The sequence below is a fragment of the Bombus fervidus genome, chromosome 6 (assembly GCF_041682495.2).
Source record: "Bombus fervidus isolate BK054 chromosome 6, iyBomFerv1, whole genome shotgun sequence".
NCBI lineage: Eukaryota > Metazoa > Arthropoda > Insecta > Hymenoptera > Apidae > Bombus > Bombus fervidus.
In genome coordinates this window covers 14,407,249-14,431,101 of record NC_091522.1, presented here as the reverse complement: position 1 = coordinate 14,431,101, position 23,853 = coordinate 14,407,249, and the positions used below count along the sequence as shown (strand labels likewise).

At 27.8% G+C, this 23,853-nt stretch overlaps 4 protein-coding genes across 13 annotated transcripts; 3 read left to right on the top strand and 1 right to left on the bottom strand.

Moving 5' to 3' along the window:
• The first annotated feature begins 460 nt into the window (after positions 1-460).
• Positions 461-6,555, top strand: LOC139988229 (death-associated inhibitor of apoptosis 1). Of its 5 annotated transcripts, none has more exons than XM_072005389.1 (3): positions 461-541; positions 4,858-5,731; positions 5,833-6,555. In XM_072005389.1, the coding sequence occupies exons 2-3, from the start codon at positions 4,892-4,894 to the stop codon at positions 6,211-6,213; spliced, it is 1,221 nt and encodes a 406-aa protein (XP_071861490.1). In that variant the 5' UTR covers positions 461-541; positions 4,858-4,891; the 3' UTR covers positions 6,214-6,555. The 5 variants fall into 5 exon arrangements, with proteins under 5 accessions (XP_071861490.1, XP_071861492.1, XP_071861486.1 ...); XM_072005391.1 differs by having other exon boundaries at positions 520-541; positions 4,950-5,731; XM_072005385.1 differs by lacking the exon at positions 461-541 and adding an exon at positions 2,931-3,089.
• A 1,211-nt stretch (positions 6,556-7,766) lies between these two features.
• LOC139988207 (uncharacterized) lies at positions 7,767-13,167 on the top strand. 3 transcript variants are annotated; one of them, XM_072005347.1, is made up of 12 exons: positions 7,779-8,351; positions 8,441-8,764; positions 8,906-9,599; positions 9,690-9,841; positions 10,365-10,510; positions 10,603-10,711; positions 10,771-10,925; positions 11,001-11,111; positions 11,183-11,296; positions 12,303-12,531; positions 12,604-12,719; positions 12,802-13,167. In XM_072005347.1, the coding sequence occupies exons 1-12, from the start codon at positions 8,033-8,035 to the stop codon at positions 12,940-12,942; spliced, it is 2,610 nt and encodes an 869-aa protein (XP_071861448.1). In that variant the 5' UTR covers positions 7,779-8,032; the 3' UTR covers positions 12,943-13,167. The 3 variants fall into 3 exon arrangements, with proteins under 3 accessions (XP_071861449.1, XP_071861450.1, XP_071861448.1); XM_072005348.1 differs by lacking the exons at positions 12,604-12,719; positions 12,802-13,167 and adding an exon at positions 12,023-12,132 and having other exon boundaries at positions 7,767-8,351; positions 12,303-12,382; XM_072005349.1 differs by lacking the exons at positions 12,604-12,719; positions 12,802-13,167 and adding an exon at positions 12,070-12,132 and having other exon boundaries at positions 7,772-8,351; positions 12,303-12,382.
• An 89-nt stretch (positions 13,168-13,256) lies between these two features.
• On the top strand, positions 13,257-15,564 carry Por (Protein-serine O-palmitoleoyltransferase por). 3 transcript variants are annotated; one of them, XM_072005379.1, is made up of 8 exons: positions 13,258-13,434; positions 13,496-13,838; positions 13,923-14,115; positions 14,206-14,422; positions 14,502-14,608; positions 14,681-14,883; positions 14,984-15,227; positions 15,290-15,564. In XM_072005379.1, exons 2-8 carry the CDS (start codon positions 13,616-13,618, stop codon positions 15,300-15,302), a joined length of 1,200 nt encoding a protein of 399 aa, XP_071861480.1. In that variant the 5' UTR covers positions 13,258-13,434; positions 13,496-13,615; the 3' UTR covers positions 15,303-15,564. The 3 variants fall into 3 exon arrangements, with proteins under 3 accessions (XP_071861479.1, XP_071861480.1, XP_071861478.1); XM_072005378.1 differs by having other exon boundaries at positions 13,257-13,434; positions 14,717-14,883; positions 14,984-15,564; XM_072005377.1 differs by having other exon boundaries at positions 13,260-13,434; positions 14,984-15,564.
• A 1,700-nt stretch (positions 15,565-17,264) lies between these two features.
• Positions 17,265-22,907, bottom strand: Cdc14 (cell division cycle protein 14). Of its 2 annotated transcripts, none has more exons than XM_072005361.1 (9): positions 22,420-22,907; positions 22,091-22,312; positions 21,714-21,973; positions 21,316-21,616; positions 20,853-21,222; positions 20,425-20,757; positions 20,216-20,344; positions 19,775-20,023; positions 17,265-18,983 (listed from the first exon to the last, which is right to left on the bottom strand). In XM_072005361.1, the coding sequence occupies exons 2-9, from the start codon at positions 22,140-22,142 to the stop codon at positions 18,941-18,943; spliced, it is 1,737 nt and encodes a 578-aa protein (XP_071861462.1). In that variant the 5' UTR covers positions 22,143-22,312; positions 22,420-22,907; the 3' UTR covers positions 17,265-18,940. The 2 variants fall into 2 exon arrangements, with proteins under 2 accessions (XP_071861462.1, XP_071861461.1); XM_072005360.1 differs by having other exon boundaries at positions 19,736-20,023; positions 22,420-22,906.
• Between the last annotated feature and the right edge of the window lie 946 nt (positions 22,908-23,853).

The following is a 23,853-nucleotide window of genomic DNA, read 5'->3' as shown; positions in this document are numbered from 1 at the left end:
TAAAAATGGAAATTGTTATATGAAACAATTAGCCACCATTACAAAAAAAAAAAAAATGTGGAAAAATGTCCATTGTAAAAATCCGACTAATGATCTGGAGTGTTTATAGAGAGTATGTGCGGGTACCTTTTAATTAATGCCTTCGGTATATGGTTCTTCCAGGTTTGGCTTGTAATATTCCTGAATAGAACATTATCATATAATTTTACAATATGTCTATTCTAATCATACAACATTTTTAATTGAGAGGGTAAATGTTACATTATATATAATATATGAAATTTTCCAGTTGCGATAATAAAAAATGTATAGTAATATATTTATCATTTTATATTAATTTTATATCAGTGTATTATTTACACATTAAAAATAAAATATCTCGTTTTTAGAAAATAACTTTAATCAGTACATTTTCAATGTAATTTAAAACTGAGATAAGCTATCTTAGATTATTTAATACTATAAATACTCCTTGTTACTAATACCTCACTAGTTGTTATTGTAAAACTGATGTTATTAACTGTGTATTTCCCGATGCAAAGTACGTATATAAAATAATATCTTTAATATATTTCGTTATAATAATTCTATAACAGATAATATTATATTTCTAAAAACATTAAATTTGTATTAAATATAAAAATGCTAAAAATACCAGAGAAAAAAATTTCATATATATAATTCTGCAGAAGTCATATAAATGCTGAAATGTAAATAAAAAAAAGTTTAAGCTTGACGATATTTAAAAAGATAGGTATATGTACATATGTATTGATTTTATCAAATTGTTATTTTAAGAAATATTTCCAAGAAATTTACGCACTGGATTAATATGCAACTAAAAATATACATACAAAGAAAACGTAGTAGATTGATCGGTGCTTTTTCTACGAACTTCATTATTATTATTACGCTTCAGTTAAATCAAGTTGAGTGAGAACTACAGGGCTTAAGGAAGAACTTCATTGTTGTTTCCTAAGGACATTCGATATTAAAACATTCGATCATATATTTATATTTATCGTTTGAAACCTCTTCATTATGTTTTTTAGATGTATGTATATTCTTTTACTTAAAAGATTATATTAGTATGTTTACTAATACATATTTATTTTAATGATAATAAAAGTATGAAAGATATAATAAATAAAAAATTGCACTAAAGATGCAATATATATGTACATGTATTGCCGTGTGCTGCCGTGTCTTCTTATATTATATTGCAAAATTGGATCATGGTAGAAAATATTGAGATTCGATTTACGAGTATCTGATTCTTTATTGAAAGATAGCTTTAGAGTACAATTCTATTCTTTGAATATAGAACTCGGCTTGTGTTTATCAATAGATAGAGAAATTGACTAATCGTTCTCAGAAGAATTCTTGCTTAATTGTATAGAATTGATTATATCGCTTGACTTTCGGTATTAGACCTATTTAATTGTTGGAATACTAAGATTAGATTGTTCGTCGGAAATATAGTCAATTCATTGGTACAAACAACGAAATAAAAAAAAATAAAAATAAATGTAAATGTGAAATTATATATAGTAAGATATTCGAGGTTTCATTGGATGCAACGTAGTGATAGCAGATGATGGTTGGAAGAATTACGTATAAAACAGTGCAATATAATGTTAAAAATGAAAACTATCACATGGAAAAATTGAATACCGTCATATAGAAAATAAAATATTAAAAGATGTCCGGAGTAGAAAACTGCAGGCTTTATAGATTGTATACATGATTAAGTACTTTAATTCTTTGATATGCGATATAGACCCAAATTATTTTCTTGGGTGTTATTGTTTTCCAGATATTATTTCAGGTCACATTTTTGGGTCCGATTTTTTATATCGTTCTATCGATTGGGATTATTAGGGTCATAAAATACGCTAGTCATAGGATTATTTTAGGCTCATAAAAACTGACTCATTGTCTCAACTGGTAGGAGAACAGAATGATACATTTCTCAAGTATACATATTTGAGTAGTATCGGATCAAATAAATGAAATAAGATTGTATTACATTTAGAAGTTATGATAATTTTGAAATTATATCCTAATTATACTCAAAGCAATTTGCATTTTCGTATTATTAAAAAACTTTGAATTGCTTCAAAATTAATTCAAATATTTATCATCTGTTGTTATCAGTAGTGACATTTCTTTAGTTGGCCCACAATGGAGACCCGCTACATCGTAATCTTAAATAACAATCTCGCTGGTATGCACATAAGCAATAGCGCCGGAATCCCAAATTATATAGAAATACTTACGAAAAAGAAAAAGATAAAATACAGAGTCCAAAAGTTGTACTTAGGTGTACGTGAATTTATGAATTAATGGGAGGAGAAATGATATCTTCTTTAAGGAATTACATTTTTTCACAAATAAAAGAAACGCAATACATCTCTACAGCTTGGAACGCATAGAATTTAAGAAGAAAATTTCACGCTCGTGTGAAATATTTCATTAATCGTACTTTGTATTTCTACGCTACGCGATGTAGGTTTCCGCGAAAACGCTGCACGAATGATACATATATGTATGTACTCTTTCTAATTCCTCTAGATAGAAGCATTATATTTTCAGGTGGAAGATAATGTTTATGAATGAATAAAGCGTAATTATCTTTAACTTTACTTAAACTTAAAATTGAGTAAGCTGAAAAAAGAACTGAATTGAAGTTAGATAGATACGTTAAGTATGTTACGAAATACGACTATAATCATGTATATAAACTTCTGCTAGGAAATTAATAATAATAGAAAGATGAGATTCGAAGCTCCATTTAAATTTTGCGCTAAATGACTAATGACAAATGTGTTGTCCGCTTTAGGTATAGGTAGATTCTTTGCGTGGTGCTGCACGCGCATGCGCAGCATCGATAATTAGTTGCTTGAGTAGGATCGTGGTAGGGTTATGTGGTAGGGTAGGGTAAGTGGGAGGTAGAAACAGAAGTTTTGCCACGTTCAGTGTCAGGCACGCAAAAGGTATGAGTGAATGGACGAGTTTTGTATGATAACGTCGATAACAGTGTTTTTCGAACATTTGGCGACTTGTCGAAGTCAGGACGTCTGATATTGGTATGTTATATATGTAATGTATTTTTATTTTACCAATCGTACAGATATAACATTTTTCGAGAAAAAATTAACTGAAAACATTTCTTTATTTGTTAGTGAAAATATGAAACATGTTAGTGAAATAATTTCATGGACTCAAATTGTTAATAATGTACACAAGTTTATGGAATTTACATAAATTATACAGAAATTGTATCTTTCGATTAAATATTTTAAATATCAAAATGTGCTCTAAATAGCATAAATATATAGTAATTTGTACAATCACTTTAATTTTGAAAAAACAATTTTTAACTTTTGCTGTAAGAAGATAATGAGTTATGTTTGGTTGAGGCTATCTTTCTTGCATACCAACTTCCGTTGTGTTCTCCCACTTCTCCCTTTCCTACTCTTGATTACGCTGTTGCCAAATGTCATAAAATGAAACAGATGTGAAAGTTCAGTGTAACTTTAAGATTTAATTCCGCGATGTATATATTTTATATTTCTCTCTTTCTTGTTTACGTATTGTTAAAATATTTTCCTTACTTTAGAGACGGAATATAAAAGTTAATTAATCAATTAATTACTTTTTTCTGATTTTAATTATATCAAATTTTATTAATCTTTCATGAGAGAGATACGAACATTAAAAAATATATACTGTTTGAAAAAGTTTGTTTCAAAGTTAGATAAGTTGTTAGTAACTGTATCATTTTTTATTATGTGTATATGTATTTTATATCGTATAAACATGTTTTAGTTATTGTAAAATTTTTCGACATTAGCATCGGTACTACGTTTCTTTTAAACGGGAACATTAGAAAAGTATGCGTTCTGAAAAGAAGAAGAAAAAGTCCATTACAGATTTCTAGTATACAATTTAACAAACCGGTTTAGTGATCTGTATAAACTACAACTTTTCCTAATAGTATCACAACATTATTATTAAATTAAAAGTCAAAAACTTATAACCTCATTTGTGGAAGGTTCTTAATTTTCTTTAACTAAGATTTAATAAATGATCTTCGTACGTATTAAAATATATATTATATATATATATAGTATTTATTACATATTTTCAGTTTTATATAAAAACATTAAAATAAAAAGTAGCATGAAGTGTTTAGGTGTTTGTAGTTGACCAATAAATTTAGTAAGATTTTGTAACATCAAATTATAGTATTAAATAATATAAAATGTCAGTTGCTACGCCCTTGTCGATGCATTTCATTCTCATGAGCATACAGTGGTGTAATGCAACAAGAGAAGTTGAAATACGGGCCATACAAGCGGCAACGTTGCACAGGGCGGTGAACAGAGTATGAGCCTGTGTAAACTCTAAGAATCGAGAGAGAGAGAGAGAGAGAGAGAGATTCTCGGAAGTTTTCGTTTGTGTGCGATACGTAGGCTGCGTCATTTCAACGTTATGTACTGAGAAAAGTCCATGATACTCCGTCATTCACGAATCATAACGGCATTGTAATCATCTAACAAGTTTAGAGTCCTTCCCCTTCCCTCTTTCTTATCAAATGCGGGTGGTATGTCCCATAAATATATAATACGATCGTACATTCAACGCAGTATATATTTAAATATGCATATTCCATATGTTGCACAATTTTATTATATATAATTGTAAGTTAACTTTACTTATTTTTATTAATAAAATGAAATTGATGCTATGAAAGATACTTAGAGTAGAAAAAATAATTGCAGGTCAATAATATTTTAATAAAAGTATATTTACAATTAATATTTTATACAACAGTTGCAATTTTTTTAATAGGTTTGAAGACATTTTTAACAATAATTCAAATAAAATGATTGGTATAATCAAACACAGAGACTTGGGAAGTGATACAAACTTAAAATCTTCAGGAAATGCACATTTAACACCATCAGTTTCTGTAACACCTGATATATGTCATGATGAAGCAGATAATATTGATTACCGTTTTGAAGCAGCAAGACTTCAGAGTTTTGAAAATTGGCCTGTAACATACATTGAACCTGAAAAGCTTGCAGCTGCAGGATTTTATTATACGGGTGAAAGTGACAAAGTGAAATGTTTCGAATGTGAAGTTGAAATATGTAAATGGGTAGAAGGTGATATACCCATGGTCGATCATCAAAGATGGTCTGCAAGATGTAGATTTATTCGTAAACTGAACTGTGGTAATGTACCCATTGGAGTAGATCCTGGTACAGTGATACCACCAAGACCAAGAAGTAGGGATGTATGTAGTCCTTATGGTTTAGAATATCGACCTACATCTGGTCCCGATGACCATAATTTTTCAATGGAAGTACAACTACCAAACACAGCTAAACTTGGCTGTTTAGGACTGGGAAGGACTAAGGGACCAGTACATCCAGAATATGCTAGTTATGATGCTAGGTTACACACATTTTTAACATGGCCTAAATCTATGCCACAAACAAAAGAACAATTAGCCGACGCAGGCTTTTTTTATACTGGAAAAGGTGACCAAACCTTGTGTTACCACTGTGGAGGTGGTTTGAAAGATTGGGAACCAGAAGATGATCCTTGGGAGCAACACGCAAAGTGGTTTTCTAAATGCTGTTATTTATTAATCGTGCAAGGGCAAGATTATGTAAATAAAATAACAGGCCAGCATATATCTCCACCTTCTAAAGAAGTAAGTACACAAATCTATATCCTTAATTGCATATTTTATGCCATGTGCATAATAAGTAATTGATAACTGGATTACATACTTGGATATTGTATTTATTTCAGGAAACAATGCAGATGAATCTACCCAGTTTTATTAAGAAAGTACAACCTACAAGTGTAGAAGTAGAAAGGAAAGAAGAGATAGAAAGCAATCCAGGATCAAGTTCTCAAAATAATGATATTTGTGGTATTGCAAGCAATACAGAACCCATAAAAAGGAGTTTGGAATCCGAGCCAGCAAAAAATCCATCAAATATAAAAACACAAAATACCAAACCTACTGATGATGCAAGAATGTGCAAAATCTGTTATAACGGAGAATTAGGAGTGGTATTTTTACCATGTGGACATATGGTTGCTTGTGTAAAATGTGCTCCTGGCATGACAACTTGTGCAGTATGTAGAGAACCTGTTACGATGACTGTACGAGCTTTCATCCCATAGTATTCCATACATATTCATAGTATTACTACAATTATAGATAAAAATACATTGCATACATGGATGATATATTTATGGTGATTCTGTCCTTCGAATTTTACTTTTAAGTGTTTTTTCGAACCACCAGAAACAGCATTAAAAATAAGTATAATACAACTAAGAATAAATCGAGTTGCAGGTGTGCTGGTTGAAAATCGACTGGGACTCGGATTCGAACCTATGGATCTCTCTCGTTTACGAATCCAAGCCCCAGCTAACCGAGCCAGCACAGTTCTATAGTATTTATATACATTCTGATAATGAATAATTTCGCCTTCCCGAAATGCTTCGATACATTTCGAAAAAGCAAAAAAAATCAAATTGCAACGAAAAAACGCGCCGGGTTTTGAGAGTAATAAAGCGAAAGAAACATAAACCAAGTCATCGTCATGAGTGTACATTAGACTTTCTCAATTCTTCACATCAATGTATAAAGAAATTCATTTTTAACATGTATCACGATTAAAAAATATTTATCACCTATCATAGCAATTGTAAGTATTTGGTATAGGGGATTAAAGGATTAGAAAATAATAAAATAGAATATGAAATGCATTAAAATCTTGCATTTTTATTAAATTTCTCTAGTTAAATATTATTTTTTTTTTTTTGAAGACAGTTAAAAGTAAAGTGCAAAGTGCGAAATTATTACAAATATATTTCCTGTATGTAACAGATCTTTATCTACAATTGTTCCATTCATTTCCACTGCAATTTCTACTTCATGCGTTAAATAATTTATGTGAACCTACAATAATACAATGAAAATTACCGTATGTAAAAAACGATTTCGGTATTTAAAAATACAATTACGAATGCAAAGTACAAACACATTTATTAACATTTCCAAATTTTTAAATTATTATTATTGTTATTTATTCAAGTAAATTGATTCCATGTGAAGTTGAATATTGGGTAAAATTGCTAAATTTTATGTAATATTCTAAGATATTCTAAAATTTTGTATATTCAAAATTTACACATGAACATTATTAATTTTCTATTTATTGCACCTTTTTTTATACATATGTTAAATGAATTGTCGTATCTTTTTTGTTTGTTTTTTTAACACGTTGTTACATATACATTTACATGTTTTGTAAAAATCATCAAAATCCTAAAAGCGTTTTTGTAATATGTCGAAAATAAAATACAAATTTCATTAAAGTATATATGTATATTAGAAATATAACTTTTTTAATGACCATGTATAATAAAAAAAATACGATATCTTTATTATTACCCTTTAAATGACCTTTAAAACCATACATATTGTAGTCTTATCATTAGTTGAAAAATAATTTCTATTAAATTCTGATTTAAAGCATCTAATATTGTATATGTAGGCTTTTTGTTATACATACTCTGATACGTTCATTTTTATCTAACGTTCTCATATACATATGTATATATTATGATATTTTTTATTTTTCAAATTAAAGTATAAATATATAATAAATCATACAAAGATTTTAACGTGTAAAAAATCTAACCGATATAGGATAGAACATACAAATATAATTTAAATTGAAAATAAAATAACTATATTACTCTTAGGATGATGTATGTCTATTTATTTATAGAAGATATATAAAATGTTTTCTTTCTACATAGTTTTAATTATTTAGATGTCGCTGTGATTGTTAAAATGGCGACTAATGGTTCAATACGATAGTATGATATAAATGAAATGATAGAATGTGATGTATACTAATATCTTAAATCGATACAGATTTAAATATTTGTGTTCTTTATAATTCATTACAATGAATTAATATCAGCAATGGGAGATTTGTTTGATATTGCAAATTTAATTACAACTGTCGGTGTTGATAGAATAAAAATTAAGCCGGAACCCGGACTGCCAGAAAAATCTTCAAATGAAATTTTAACAGAGTTGTTTAGCACATTTGATGCTGAAGAAGAAATAGTATCATCAGAAAATACTGATCAACAAGTTCCAAATGCAAGTGTTAAAATTGAGAAACCTATTAAATCTCAGGTCAAGAAAAAAAAAACTAAGAGGAAACATAAGCACAAAGACAAAAAACATAAAAAAAAGTCAAAGCGAAATTCTTCTGAGAGTAACAGTGATCTTGAAAGTAATATCAAAATATTATTAATAACTAGAGAAATAGGTAAGTGTATATATTATTTACGATTAAACATTATTTGTTTTTATAACAAATAGATATTAAAAAGAAAAGAAAGCATAGAAAGAAAACAAAACGGAGACATGAAGATGATTCAAGTAAGTCGTCAGATTCAGATGAACCCAAAAATAAAATATCAAAACTTGATACATGCAACAATATGAAAAAGAAAGGTTATAATAAAGATAATGGACTAGGAAAAGAAGATGTAGATGGATCAGAAAGTTTTGAGAAATTAATAATTAAAAAAAATCCAAAATTAGAAAATATGTTTACAAAGGAACCCGATAGTCCTCAATTGCCACCTATTTCAAAAAAAATTGAAGATGATCCTGAAGAACAATTAATATCTAAAGTTCTTGGTTTGTACCATTTATGTTAAAAATGATTTTGAAATATATTTTTGATTAATATACATTTTTTTTCATTAATCTTAGTTTAAATAAAAAATCATTATACATATTGATATATATTGCTACTGTAATATCTTTTTCTATACACAGAAAAACCAAAGCAAGGACATCAAGGAAAAATATTGATAAAAGATCTTAAAAATAGTATAGTTTACAATGATACAGTTAGAGAAATAGAAAATAAAGAAAAGGAAAAGGCAGCTCGAATGGAAGATGGTGAATTATCTGATAGTAGTACAGATAATAGAACTCCAACATTAAGTCCTAGTCCAATTCGTTGTACTTCATTTAGATCATCAACTTTGAGTCCGACTTTAGAAAAGGTAGAAAACAGAGCCCCGTTGAGTCCTGTGAAAGGAGAAGTAACAGCAAGAAATGATTTAAGATTAATTTTAAGAGAGAAAGAAAAGAAAAGATTAGGAGATGTGGATAAAAGATCAGAAGGAATAGAAAAATCAAAATTGTATATGGATAATGAATACAAAGAAAAAGCGTATAATTATAACAGCAAAATTACAATAAACAAAGATAGCAAGCACACCCATAATTGCCATTCTCAAGAGAGAAGAAGATCTGAATCTCGTACACGTGTGAGTTTACGTAGAAGTAAAAGCAGAGAAAGGGATAAGCGAAGAGATAAAAGTAGAGATAGATACAACAAAAGTCGAAGTAGTGATCAACGAGAATCTTTGAAATGTAGAGAGCGACGAAGACATAGAAGCCGCAGTGATGATAGAAGCAGAGATAAATATGTACGAGGACGAAGTAGAAGTAGAGAACGAAAGTTAGTATTATTTTTTATAACTATATGTATATGTAATTTATACAGATTTACAGTTACATATGTAATTCATTAATTTCCATATCTTGTAAGGGAACGGATAGAAATTGATAAAAAGAAATTGTTAGAAATAGCAAGAAGAAATGCAATAAACATGATTAAACAAGGTACATTACCATTGGTACAACAAGATAAAGCTATTGCTGCAATACAAGCTGGAGGGAAAACTGTGGATGAACTCACAGGTATATACTTTGATAAAAATAATTATTTTTTAATAATTTTTAGTAGTTTTATTTTCTAATAATTTTCTTTTATAATGAGGATAGTTGGTCGTGTGGTAGTTCAATGACGAGATTATTCTATGTTGAAACCGTCAAATATATTTTAAAATAATTGATACAGAGTCAACCGTAGATTGTTCGATACGGGTGGTTAAGAGAATGTACGCTATGACGCTCGGTACTAATTGATTCGCTAAAGACTATGTGTTGATCGCTAATAAAATCGCTCGACACTGAAACTGAAAAACTGGTCACCTTACGATCATGTTCGTTTATTTATACTGGTCGAGGGGGTACCGGTAAATTTTCATTCGCCTTTGTTAGACGGTTACACGTAGCAGCGACATTATTTTGCCCGGAGTTGGCTTATTATTGCATTATGTATATCCTAACGATATTGGTACTCCGAGGCAAAACAACAGCGTGGCTCGAATTGTCCTCTAGCTCGTGTCCCGCTACGATAATAATTATTTTCTTATTTCAGACTTCTGCAAGTCATTATCAAAATCTGAGGCATTAGGAGAACTTTCAAGTATCTCTTCAGAAGAAGATGGAAGTGAATCTGAAAAAGGTTTTCATCATCCTTTTTTACTAAAGGGTCGACCTAGTTCTATTATCATGAATATTAAGGTAAGTTTAATATATATATATTTTTAAATACATATTGCGTCTGTATATATATGTATTATGTTAATAAATTATTTATAATTATTGCGTTTTAGGATGCAAAGCAATTACCAACCAAAACATTCCAAGAAAAAACAATAGAATCATCAAATCAATTACGTTTACAATTTCCTGTATCAAGTGGACAACATCATAGAAAAAGCGGTAATGTTTTTGCTATTATAATCAAAATGATTTTATCATTCAAAACTTGTTTATTGCAGAAAATGAATGGATACCAGTTGCCCCAAAGAAACCAGAAACGAAAAAACAATTTATACCAGCTACTGTCCCAACTGAATCTTTTCCTATAACACCTTCAACTACATCTGTATATCCAGTGCAATCGGCAGTTTTTTCTCATTCGATAGCAGCAGAGGTATAGAAAATAGATAATTATTATTTAATTGTTTTACATATATAACTTGCATTTATATGTACATTATATTTTCAGCCAATAGATATTGGTTCGATAGTATCTCAAAGATTAGCAGCAATGAGAAAATTAAGAGAAAATCCAAATGATGTATGTGCTCAAAATGAAATGTACAGAGCACAAAATGAGGTATTGTTGTATGTAATTGCTTAACAAATGTTTTAATATTTTAATATATTTGTTATTTGTGTATTACATAGATGAAAACATGGGCTGAAAGTAAACAAATGCCAGGTCAATTTACTGGGAGTACAGGAGCCAAAGTACTTTCACCTGCAGAGCTTACTTCAGGTTATCAAGCCTGGGCTCGTAAGGTAACACTATTACTAGATAATTTATCTTGTTATTTGTTGTTCTATATATATCCATATATCCATAGTATATGTGTATATGTGTGTATATATATACATACATACACACACTATGAAAACTATTTTAAGCAATTCTGGTAGGAATAATCTAATTAAATACATATTTGTAACCTAATTTATAATTCATAGTACTAATAAGATGATAAATATGAACATTAAGACATATATTGACACTGTTGTGTTATATATATGTACATAATACAATTTTATTTTTTTTCTTTCCATATCTTTTTCTTTTCTTTTGTTTCTTTCTTTTTCTTAACAATGCATTACCTGATACTGATATTGCCTGTAACAAGTTTTCAGGTACAGTCTCTGTCAAGATCAATGCTATATTCTGATATATAGCAGATCTGATAAGAACTGTAATGTAGGCACAGACTATTTCTTACATAGAAGTAGATTCTGTGCCTGCATGGACACAGGAGCGCCATTATTTTATAGATTTTTGTGTTGTGTGATTAGACTATATAATTAATGTAATTATACTTTACATTTAGTATTTAAGAAAATAAGTTGTAGGTGTACTTAAAACAAAGATAAGTATATAGAAACATTGATTACATGAAATTCATTTATATAATGGGCTCTTGTTAGATTATTGCTAATTATCATCAGCTTCCTATCACAGGATTTCATCTGGAGTTACTGTATCTTTTGTTTATAAAGCTGGGATATTTAGCATTAGTCTGCATCCACCTGAGGGTTTGTTACAGGCACATAGCTACGTCAGAGAAGAAACAACTTCAGCGGCGTGATGTCAAATTTTGATTTTTTTGGTAAGTATTTTCACCCCAAAAATATTAGAATAATGTTTAAAAAAATATTAATTGCATATAGAATAACTAAATTATTTTATTAATTTTGATTATATGTTCCTCTCATTTTTAACTTTTAATTTCATTAACATTGTGAAATTCATTATATCTTAATTTAAAAAACTATTTAGGACCAATTAGTATCAGCACAGCCTGTTTCGGGTGGGATGGGTATGGCTTTACTACAGAAGATGGGTTGGCGACCAGGGGAGGGTTTGGGAAAAAATAAAGAAGGTACTCTTGAGCCCTTGCAGCTTGAAGTAAAATTGGATAAACGAGGACTTGTTTCTGAGCAGGACATTGGACAAAAAATAGGGAAAGCAACCAAACCACTCGTACCAGCAATCAAAACTTTAGAAGGTATATTCTAGTGAAAATTTACATATTGTAGCAATTTGGTATAATAAATAATTTTAAATTTATATATTGCAGGTAAACATCCAGTATCATTATTAGGCGAATATTGTTCAAAACGAAAACTTGGTGCACCAGTTTATGAATTATGTTTTGAATGTGGACCAGATCATAGAAAAAATTTCCTGTTTAAAGTATGTGTAATTTTGTGCTAATTATACTTGTGTGTCTTTTTTGTTTCTAAATTGTGTATATATGTTTAATACTATATCCTAGGTGAAAGTAAATGGAATTGAATACAAACCAAGTGTTGCGAGTCCAAACAAGAAACAAGCTAAGGCAGAAGCAGCACAGATTTGTTTACAAACATTAGGATTGTTACCTGAGCCTAATTCTATGTCTATTACAAAATCTTGAAAGTAAATCAACAATTTTATTAAAGTACAAGTAACAATGTATAAAAATTGTAAATTTGGAAGTATATTAGTTCATTCTTTTTACTGTATATAACCTTCAACATTTCAACACATTTCATTTTTATTTTTAAATATTTAAATATTTAGTACTAATTATTATTTTAAACATAATCATCAATGAATATGGTGTAAATGAAACAAATAAAATATGTATATCATACTATAAGGATTTTTTTTATTTACATATTTATTAATAAATGAAAAGAAGACATAAGGATGCTCACTGTCATATTATAAATTTATGTACCTAAATATTTCATATCTTACCTTTTTGATACTGAATATTTTATTATCTTTATATTTAATAAATTGCTTTTTATCATATAAGTGAATTATGAATTTTTATATAACAATTCGTCTAATAATTATTAATTAAAAAAAAAACTATATCAGAGCGTAGAAGTGATATTGAATAGGTTATTGTTGACATCAGGTATAAATTTTAAAGTTCTTAATAATGTTTAACTTAATATTTTATTTTTTTATTTTTATAGATATTACAATCGTCCCCAAGAAGATTATAATTATTATTTAATTAGAATAAATGAAATGGCATCTCGATTGACATTAAATTGCCATAATAGTGAAACACCGGCAAATTCATTTCTGTTGTAATGGACGATGCAGAGGTTCCAATTGTTTACGACGATGAAGTTGATTTTGTGGAGCACGAATATTTACAAGATGTGGAATATGAATACGAATATGAATATGTGGAAAGAGAAACATTATTTGAATTATATCAATATTGTCTTCGACCTACTATTTATGATACAGTATCATATATATTGCCACTATTTATTTCTACTATAATATTTAGATTATGTGCATATTCTCGTAAGACACATTTTTATAAATGTACCTACGTATATGATAAAAAAATATAAAATTGGACAATTAATGTTTAATCTAATGTTGCAGGACATGTATCACATAGAATTTTTCATGTATTATCAATGTTGATTGGTATATTTAATATTTATCATTATGTAGCAGAATGTTTATTTACATTACTAATACTTTGCACGATTTCATATATTACTTTACATATACCCAAAAAATATTGTAAATACATAGGCATATTTTTACCATCACTTTTTGTTATAATATATTGGTAAGATTTAGGCAGTAACTACTTTAAATGTCAAAAATATATATATGTATATGTAATAAATTTTCATCTATAATTTTTAACGTTTTTCAGTGAATTTACTATGTCATCTATAGTATGGCATAAAATACGGAGTGTAGTAATGACTATGGCAATGAAAACGATTAGTATAGCGATAGACCGATCTGATACAAATGATTTACCTAATATCTTTGCCTATATGGGATATATGTTTTGTAGTGCCACTTGCCTCTTTGGCCCATGGATATCATTTAAAGATTATATATCAATACGTTACACAACTCATCAAGTATGTACAATTGTTATTATTGTGCATGTCATATATTTACTATGAATAAAATAAAAAATTTAATATTTCATAATTTCAGGATAAATGGTGGGTATTATATGCTATTCAGTATGTATTCTTATCCATCCTTTTTTTATCTATTTCAAATTGTTGGGCACAATGGGTGATTGCAGATACTTCTTGGATGTTAGTACATATTATTATATATATATTATGTGTTATAATATGATAAGTTTTAATATACTTTCATATTTTTAGATGGTTATTAGCCTATAGAGATGCATTATCTTTCAGAATGTCTCATTACTTTATTTCATACATAGCATCCAGTTTATTATTACTAGGAGGATTTCCATCTGCATTAAGTACTATAGTGAAACCATTAAAAATAGAATTACCACATTCACTTGTGCATGTTGTTATTTGTTGGAATATACCAATGCATTTTTGGCTAAAAACATGTACGTATGAACATCCAAACTATTCATGTAATTCATACATATTTAAGATTCTATCATTAATAATTTTGTAAGTATTATATGTCTTTATATAAATTTTCAGATATATTCCGTCCCAGCATTAAATATTTGGGAAAGTTTAGAGCTGTAACAATGACATATTTAACGAGTGCCCTTTTACATGGGTTAAATTTTCAGTTAGCGGCAGTTTTGCTTAGCCTTGGATTTTATACCTATGTAGAATTTCAATTTAGATATATGCTTGCTAATATTTTTGATGCATGTGTTGCATCAAAGCAGTGTACCAAAACTAAATGTACACATGCATATAACATTCACAATTCATGGTGGGTGCTTTTAATAAACATGATGTTTTCTGGACTATCAATTTTTCATCTAGCTTATTTAGGTCTTATGTTTGATACATCTGAGTTACAAGAAACAGGATATAGTTACTTTCATACTGTTGAAAAATGGTCTCAACTTGGATTTGCTAGCCATTGGGTAGTATTTGCTACATACTGTATATATTTTTTGATCAAATAGTACTAATTGTAAGCATATAAATATTTATTTTTTAAACACATTTCTAATAATGAACACTTAATATTGTTTTTTGTATCAGTAATTCATATACATCACATATATAACTTATTATATAACTAAATTTGAATATAAATGTTATTTTTTCTTTAATAATTGAAATATTCAGCATAAGCCGAAAAGTATCTAATAGATTTTTGTAGGAATTATCTACGTAAATGAGACAAGCACAAGATTTCTAAAAATTGTAGAATAGGTAAAATACATGGTTTTTAGTCGTATTAATCATATAACAACTATAAAGTATATTTGAATGTAAGTGTACATAAAGCATAATATCAAATAATTAATAATAAATCTATATAACTAATAATATAATTAATATCAAATAACGCTAAAAATCTTATGTATTGTTAAATAAGACATCAGTAACATATATTATGCTATCAAGCTGATGAATATTATTAAAATTCAACATAATTATAATAGCGAATAAAAGTATTTTTTTCAATCAAAATACAATAATGTTGTATTTTAATTTTTATTGCTCACAATGTATCATACAATAAAGAATATTATGTTTGTAATATTATGACATAATGTGCTGTATACTGCATATAATTAGAAACACTAAAGCAAAAATGTTTTAGAATTAGTTGTATCCTAGTTTTTAATAAAATATATGACAAATTTTGTATGCAATATCAAATTACGTATTTAAGGCAAAAGTTGAAATTATATGTTCATACATACCTATTTCCCCTTCTCTTCATTTCTCTTTCTCATATAACACATTACATACTAGCAAAACATTATTTATAAACCAAATTATAATCAATTAAAATAAAATACTAACTCTTGTACACATAAAGTTTCTCTAATATACTGCCGTGAGAGCATATTTTATGTTTTTAATATTAGCTGATCATGATATAATACATAATTCTATATTCAATTATATAATTTACAACTACAAAATTATACACGAAAATTTTATACACGAGAGATATTCATAATTTTTAATAATAAATCAATTTCTTTTTCCTAGATAATGATGTTTATAATCTATTCAATAACTTTTTAATTAACAAAAATGTACTTTCTTTTTAGCCTTAAATATTAATAACATACAATATGTTATTTTACATTAATAAAATATCTTTCCATTATATGTATATCAATAATATTTTTTCAAGAAATGCGTCAATTTATTAAAATATTCATCAAATTTGTTTGTATATACACATTATATGTATATATACATATTATAAATTATGTATACAATTATATTTTTCTAAAAGATATCTGTAATTAAACCCTTCATATTTTCGACGTATTACATATTAGTACTGACATATTTACTAACTTGTATATATATTCTATTAATAAAAGGAATAAAACAATAATTCTATATAAATCGTACTATGTATCGTGCATAATCATACACGAACACATTCCCTCATACGAGTATATTTCAGTTATTGTTCTATTATCGACGCAATGATAAAGTTCGCGCAATTCTTTTTACATATTTAAAAACTTAGGGATACAATATTATTTTTATAGTATTATTAAGTATATTTTTCAAAATATACTCTTATCAAATTGAGATTTTCAAATGTGGAGTAACATTATGTAGCAAAGAATACAGATGGCATTTAGTAAAGCAGTTTAAATAAAAATAGTAGACTATGAAGAAGTATAAAAGTTACGAAAAAATATTGATCAAGCTAGATGTTTTGTTTTATAAATACTGTTATAATTAAGAACATCCAAAAGCAGTAATTTTTATCTGGAAAAAACAAAGCATGAAAATATATAAACACTTATAACAGCAACAATTTATCACCTTATTTTTATATTTAACAGCATTTCCAATATTAAGCTTACATCCTCTATTTACACTCTATATAAGGCTACAAAATGAAAGTTAATACATATAACTGTATCCTCAGATTATTTGAAGAAATATGAAAGTTTAGAATTATTTTTAATTGGGTTTATATTAAACAAATGTAATAAAATTGTTAATGAACCAAATCGTTTTTTCAATATATTTTATTTCATTTGTTTAAATTATATGTTTTTTTTTCATGATAAGATATGATGACAAGAAGTTTGTATTGTAAAACAACTTTAATGATATTTTTGAAATCGGGTAGAAATAAATAACGTGATACTGTGCAACTCAACAACTTTGTTTCATATAACGGAGTCACACATTCATGTGCACCGGGGCTTAATTACATTTTCTATACGTTTTGTGTTAAAGACAATATAAAAAAGTAAAGATATAAAATAAGATAACCTGAAGACCCAGTTAAAATTGTTACATATCGTTAGTATAATTATACTGATCACATAACTTCATGTCATGTAGCACTTATATAAGTACTATACATAAATTGATCTCTCTTACATTAGGATTGCAATTTCTTATTAAAGAATACTATATAGAACAGTAATATGATTAGCACAATAACAAGTTTCTACAATCTATCTAGTTACAAAATTTATACTCATCACAAAATGTTGTTTTAATTTAAAGTTCAAAAATCTATTTAGTATACATAATATTCTTCTATAATTCAAGAATTATATATTGGTGACTTTACCTTTTACATTAAGATAAATAAATTATGTTAATTGCATAGTTATAAGTAAGAATGCACATATTGGGATTTTAAGTTTCTATTCATTTCATTATTTTTCTTATTTAATGTAATAAAACTTATAGTACGTAAGAATAATTGCTACGTAAATAAACATTAAAATCAAATTTAACAATTAATAATAATTCAAAATATCAAAAAAAGGAAATGATCATAAATGTTAATCGTTTTATACAAGTTTCTGTATATAAGTTCTTGATAACATATTGAAAAATGCTGATAACATGATTTAAAATAAATAAAAAAATTCTACATAAGAGAGAAATTACCATTTTGACAATAGTTACTATTCTTTTAATAAAATCGAAGTTTGAATAAAATCAAGTAATAGATAAATTTATATTAAAAGAGTAATAAGTAGACAAAGTGGAAATTTTCGAATTTAATTATTTGAAGATATTTATCCATAATATTATTTTTTCTGACCAGCAGAAAAATAACATAGTAAATCAAATTTGATAAAATCATATTATTATATTTTTATTTTATTTATCGTTCAATGTGTCGCGAAATAAGGAAGAATCTTTAAAAGCCACAAAGAGAAAAAATTGTATGATTATGAGAAACTTATAACCCAACGTTTCAAATATAAACATAAAATGTAACTACAAGAAACCATACCTAAACAACCTACCAGTGAACCATAGAAAAAACTATGATAACAGCTGTAGATCTACTTGATCTTCGTTGATCGCGACAAAAACAACAATTGTTTGAATTGAAGATTGATGATTAGTATGATGTTTTTACTGAATGATTGAATTTAAACGATGAGATCTTCTGCGATGTCGAGGTGCTTGAGCTACCGGATTGTCTTCTCCGATGCCATTGAGAATATCGGTTAGTCATCTGATAAATGCAGTTTTATAACTTTTGGTCGTACGCGCACTGCAAGTCATAGAAAGAATAGAAGCAATTCGTTAGCCACTTTAGCGTTGCTTGTTATATAAGCTTTAATTGTACATTATTTAATTTCACAGAATAAATGGTAATTGCATTTAACAAAAAGCTACTTAAATTCGTATTCTTTTAGTATTTAAACATGTTCTGTGTCAGTTTAGCAAAAAGTTCTTATGTATAAAAGTTAATAAATATATCATTTCATTTTTAAAGTCTGATAGTCTCTTAACCTTTATACTGTGATTTGACTATGGTTGAAGATAATAACACAACAAATACAAAAAAGTTAAAAATTAAATTTTTTTTCAAATTGAAACATTTCCAAGAAAGTTAAAAATATTAATTATGCAATGCGAAGGTTAAAAATTACTCTGTATGTTTTAAATAAATTAAATAAATTTCTTGACAATACATGCATATTTTAAATTAATAAAAAATTCAAGCTGCATGCAAATTGATGTTAATGACAAATGTAAGGTTTATATATATAGTTTTACATCTTTCTAAATACAAATATATACAATAAATTATGATTCCCAGATGAAGTAGACAATATATACAGCTAGTTATATGAAATCTTGTTACAGTATTGTCTCATACAGTATTGTTCATTTTAAATATAGTATAATATGGAAAAAAACCCATTTAAAAAGTGCAATCGAGAATTGTTTATGAAAAGAACTATATAACTGTTACTTAATTTGTTTAACCTTTTGAAAGTAACAGTTACAAAGACTTACTGTCTTAGAGAATGATAGCGATTTACTCGATCTGCAGACCTGAGGATCATATTCATGCCTCGCTGCGGTTGTGTTATCAAATTGTTTGCGGACGAATTTGTTGATTGTGTTTCTGTGATACAAGAAGTTTTGATACTGGCCCTTGTCACTGGTTTTGATACAGGCATCGTAGTAACACGAGTAGTGGAAGATGTGTTGTTGCTGATATTGTGGAGCCGTGTTGTTGGTTTAGTAGACTTAACACGAGGCGGAGATGGTTCACATGTACTGTTGACTAGCCAACTGTTTCTATAATTTTTAGTATAGACTTTACATAAATTATATGTTTATATACTTTTAAATAAGTTTGTATTTACTTTTATGACATTTATCAGTTAAAATGCAAAGTAATCTAACCAAAAGTGAAATGGGCAGAAAGATTAGTGTAAATAACTTGTGAATTTCTTTTTTTTTTAATATATTGAATACATTTTAACTAACCTTTTAGCAATAGTTGTCGTAGTAGATCTAGGGAGAAGTCTTTTTGTAGAATCCTTCTCTTTACTTCCAGTTAATGTATTAATTGTATTTTTCTGAGTTCTTGTTTGTAATAATGACCTCAAGTAAGGACTGAAAGGATGATATTCATGTATTAACTACGACATTCTGTATATCCACAATAAGTTAAATTGTATTATTATGATTTTTACTTTACTACTGTTGATGGTCTAGTAGTTGTGTTAAGAGAAGTATGGTTTGTTGGTAATCGTTTTCTTTTGGCTTTAATTTGATTTAATTTATCACCCTGAGTTAAGGTTGTATATTTAGTTGCGCTAGTGCTTGCATGATCATCTAATGTAATTCCATCCACGCAATGCATTATTCCCGAAACATTATCTTGCACCATATGAGCACTTTTTAAATTAGATAAGAATGATGTTTTCGGTCTACCAGTTATAGAATATATACCGTATTCATGAACTGAATTTCCATTCTGAGGTTGTAGTGGCTCTTTTAATAAAGAATGAAGATATGCTTCTTTCCTAAAATATAAAATTATTAATCTTTTGGTGTCAAAAGATAATACTATTTTTAAAACATAAGCTGTAAATATTGATATTTTAATAACGATGCACACTTCTCCAACCATTCCTGTTGATGTCCAATTACAGAACCTGGTCTACATATTCGTATCCATGCAATTGTTTCATGAGCTGTTAAGTGATAATGTTTCATAATGTAACAACCAATCAATGAACCTGTTCTACCAAGTCCTGCTCTACAGTGTACAGCAACAGCACCACTTGCATTCTCTGCTATTTTAAGAAATTGCCGCATGATTGAATCTGTTGGAGTTGAACCATCAATAAAAAACAAATCTTTATGATCAAATCCTGCATCTGTGAAGATTGAAGCATCATAAATTTTTTTATTAAGACGTATAATTGTAGTTACATTATTGTAATGGAAATATGTAAAGTATGATTCTGGTGCATGAAGTGGATATCCTGTAAAAAAGAAAAAAATAAAATTAATAAATTATAGAAATGTAGAAAAGAATCATAGGTAGAATAGGTAAATTTATTTAAAACTTAACTTACCATTTTCTATTTTAAATTTAGCATAAGGACCACAAAATGCTATAAATTTACCAGGAACAATCCAATTTAAATCTCCATTTTCAACTCTTTCAAAATATTCATATTCTTTAACACAAAAATCTTGAAAATTAAAAAATCCAAGTTTGTGGCACTTATATATGGCACTAAGACATTCAATCAAAGATATTTCAAACCAAGGTGTACCAACAGAAGCATCCCGAAACATTATAAATGATGGGCTGTCAGGACTACTATTTAAGCAATTATATGCTTCTTCTGCTGTACGTTTACAATATAATATCTAAAAAATGTATACTAATGAATCTTATTTTTCTGAATATGTATAACAGATATATGTATTTAACAATGTGAATGAAACTAATATAATAACATCTTACTGCATAACTTCCTATAAGAAAAGCAGCATTGACTCTTTTTGGTGGATCCATTGTTGTATAATGTACGATCTTTTTTCTTCTAAGAGTTACTGCTTTAAGTTTTTTATTAACCTTTTGACAATAATGATATAACATAGCAAGATTCAGTGGACCAAAATCATCATAGAAATTTTCATAGACTAATTCATCATCGATACTGAAATAATGGATGTTTGGAGTACTCTTTGGCTTTGTCCTCAATGTTATAAAATATAATCGATCTACAACATAAGCAAAAAGATATAAGTGATACTTTAAAAACATTTAAATAATACATTATTTGACATAAATTAAGTACTATAATAGCATATTATCGTATACTTTTTTTAATTTCTTACCTTTTATAAACTCAGATGCACATACTAGTAAGTCATTTGTATCCTCCATCATTGGTTCTTATTTATTATCTGATATTGTGAATACCAACTGAGTAAGCCTGTCATCAGCGTAACCGATATAAGAAAGGATACAATTTAATTAACACAATCAGAGATCATAAATATAAACACACAGAAGGTTAGAATAGGTGTAGTAAAGGTAAACTGGATCCATCTAAGTACCTACACACGGTTACATTTGCATGGTATGTGTAATACAAACGAATTTATAATTATTATGTCGTACGCGAAGATACGATATGTACTATATTAAAAAAATGTTTACTTACCTATGCGACCGTTACAAGATTCAAACTTGGTCAATGAAGAAATAATAATGGCTGATCAGTTACGTTGTCGAGTCCTTCCGGTTATATTGTATATTCAAATATACGATATTTCATAAGTATCATGCAACTTCTTTTTACTATTCAAATATGACCATTTTATAAAATATCAGCAAGGTGTTTATTTTGTATATATATTAACATCATTACCCCCTATAAAAACGAAAAGTACTTTTCAAATACACTGCCATTTTCGTTGCCTTGTAATATCAAACTTTGATGACGACGTACGAATTCAATGTCTAGAACAAGAAACATTGTAGACGTTCACTAGTACTACAAATGTCTCATATAATATTTAAAAACTCTGAAGTTAATATACAATTAATGTTACATGTTTATAGCACAATTATGTCGTGATGATTTTTAGTTTTTATTTGGTAAGGACTAAATGATTATTTCATTAATTACAAAACAGCGTACTCTATTAAATAAAAATTCCCTACATTTTCCATAGTCACGCTGTTATTTGAAATGAAGTTGACTTTATGCTTATCGATATATACATCAGGTGCACGAAATTTTAAATCGTCTATATATATATACGAAACATATATCTTCAATCTTCTTCGTTAGTTTAATCATCACTGGAATCTTCTTTATCCGGTAGAAATGATACGACAAGAAAAAAATTGGAGTTCAAAAGCCAGGAAATAAACTGTTCAGAAAATTTTATATTTAATTATTAGCAAACGTAATAAATTAGTAATTTCTCAAGAAATGTACTGTAGATAGTTGATCTTAATCAGCTCACGCCTTAAAAATAAATAATTCATAAATTTTTTTGAGAACGTATTCTCTTTCCCTGACTGACATGTTATACAATGTTGTCAAGTACTATGATGGAACGTTTTCATCTCGACTGGAGATAGAATCAGTCTGGAGGTAGAATGAAGCCAAGAAGAGGAGGAGGATTCTAGATTCAGGGAGGATCAAAGCAGAAACGTCAATAAAGAAAATTTTTCTGCATCGTAAACAATTAACATCTCAAAATTACTTTTTTAAAAGTTATTTTTGCATCCTAATAACCATTTTCAATTTTTTACTCATTTTGTCAAGTAGAGCGGTTCAATGCTTAATAGTACCACTGTACACGTGGTACACTACATGTGGAATAACTCTTAAATAATACTATATATAAATTATCATTAGTCCTTTTTGAATTTGAATTAAATTAATTTATATTTATATCGTTCACAATGCATTTTATCTAAAAAATGTTTACGTATTATGTTTTTATATTAAGTTATATGTTTAAACGAAAACGTGAAACAATTATTATAACCAATCGCTGTGATAATCTTTTCTGGTAGTGTAATAAATCACAAGCATAATTTAACTCTAACCAGTTATTATAACTACGATCATTTAAACATG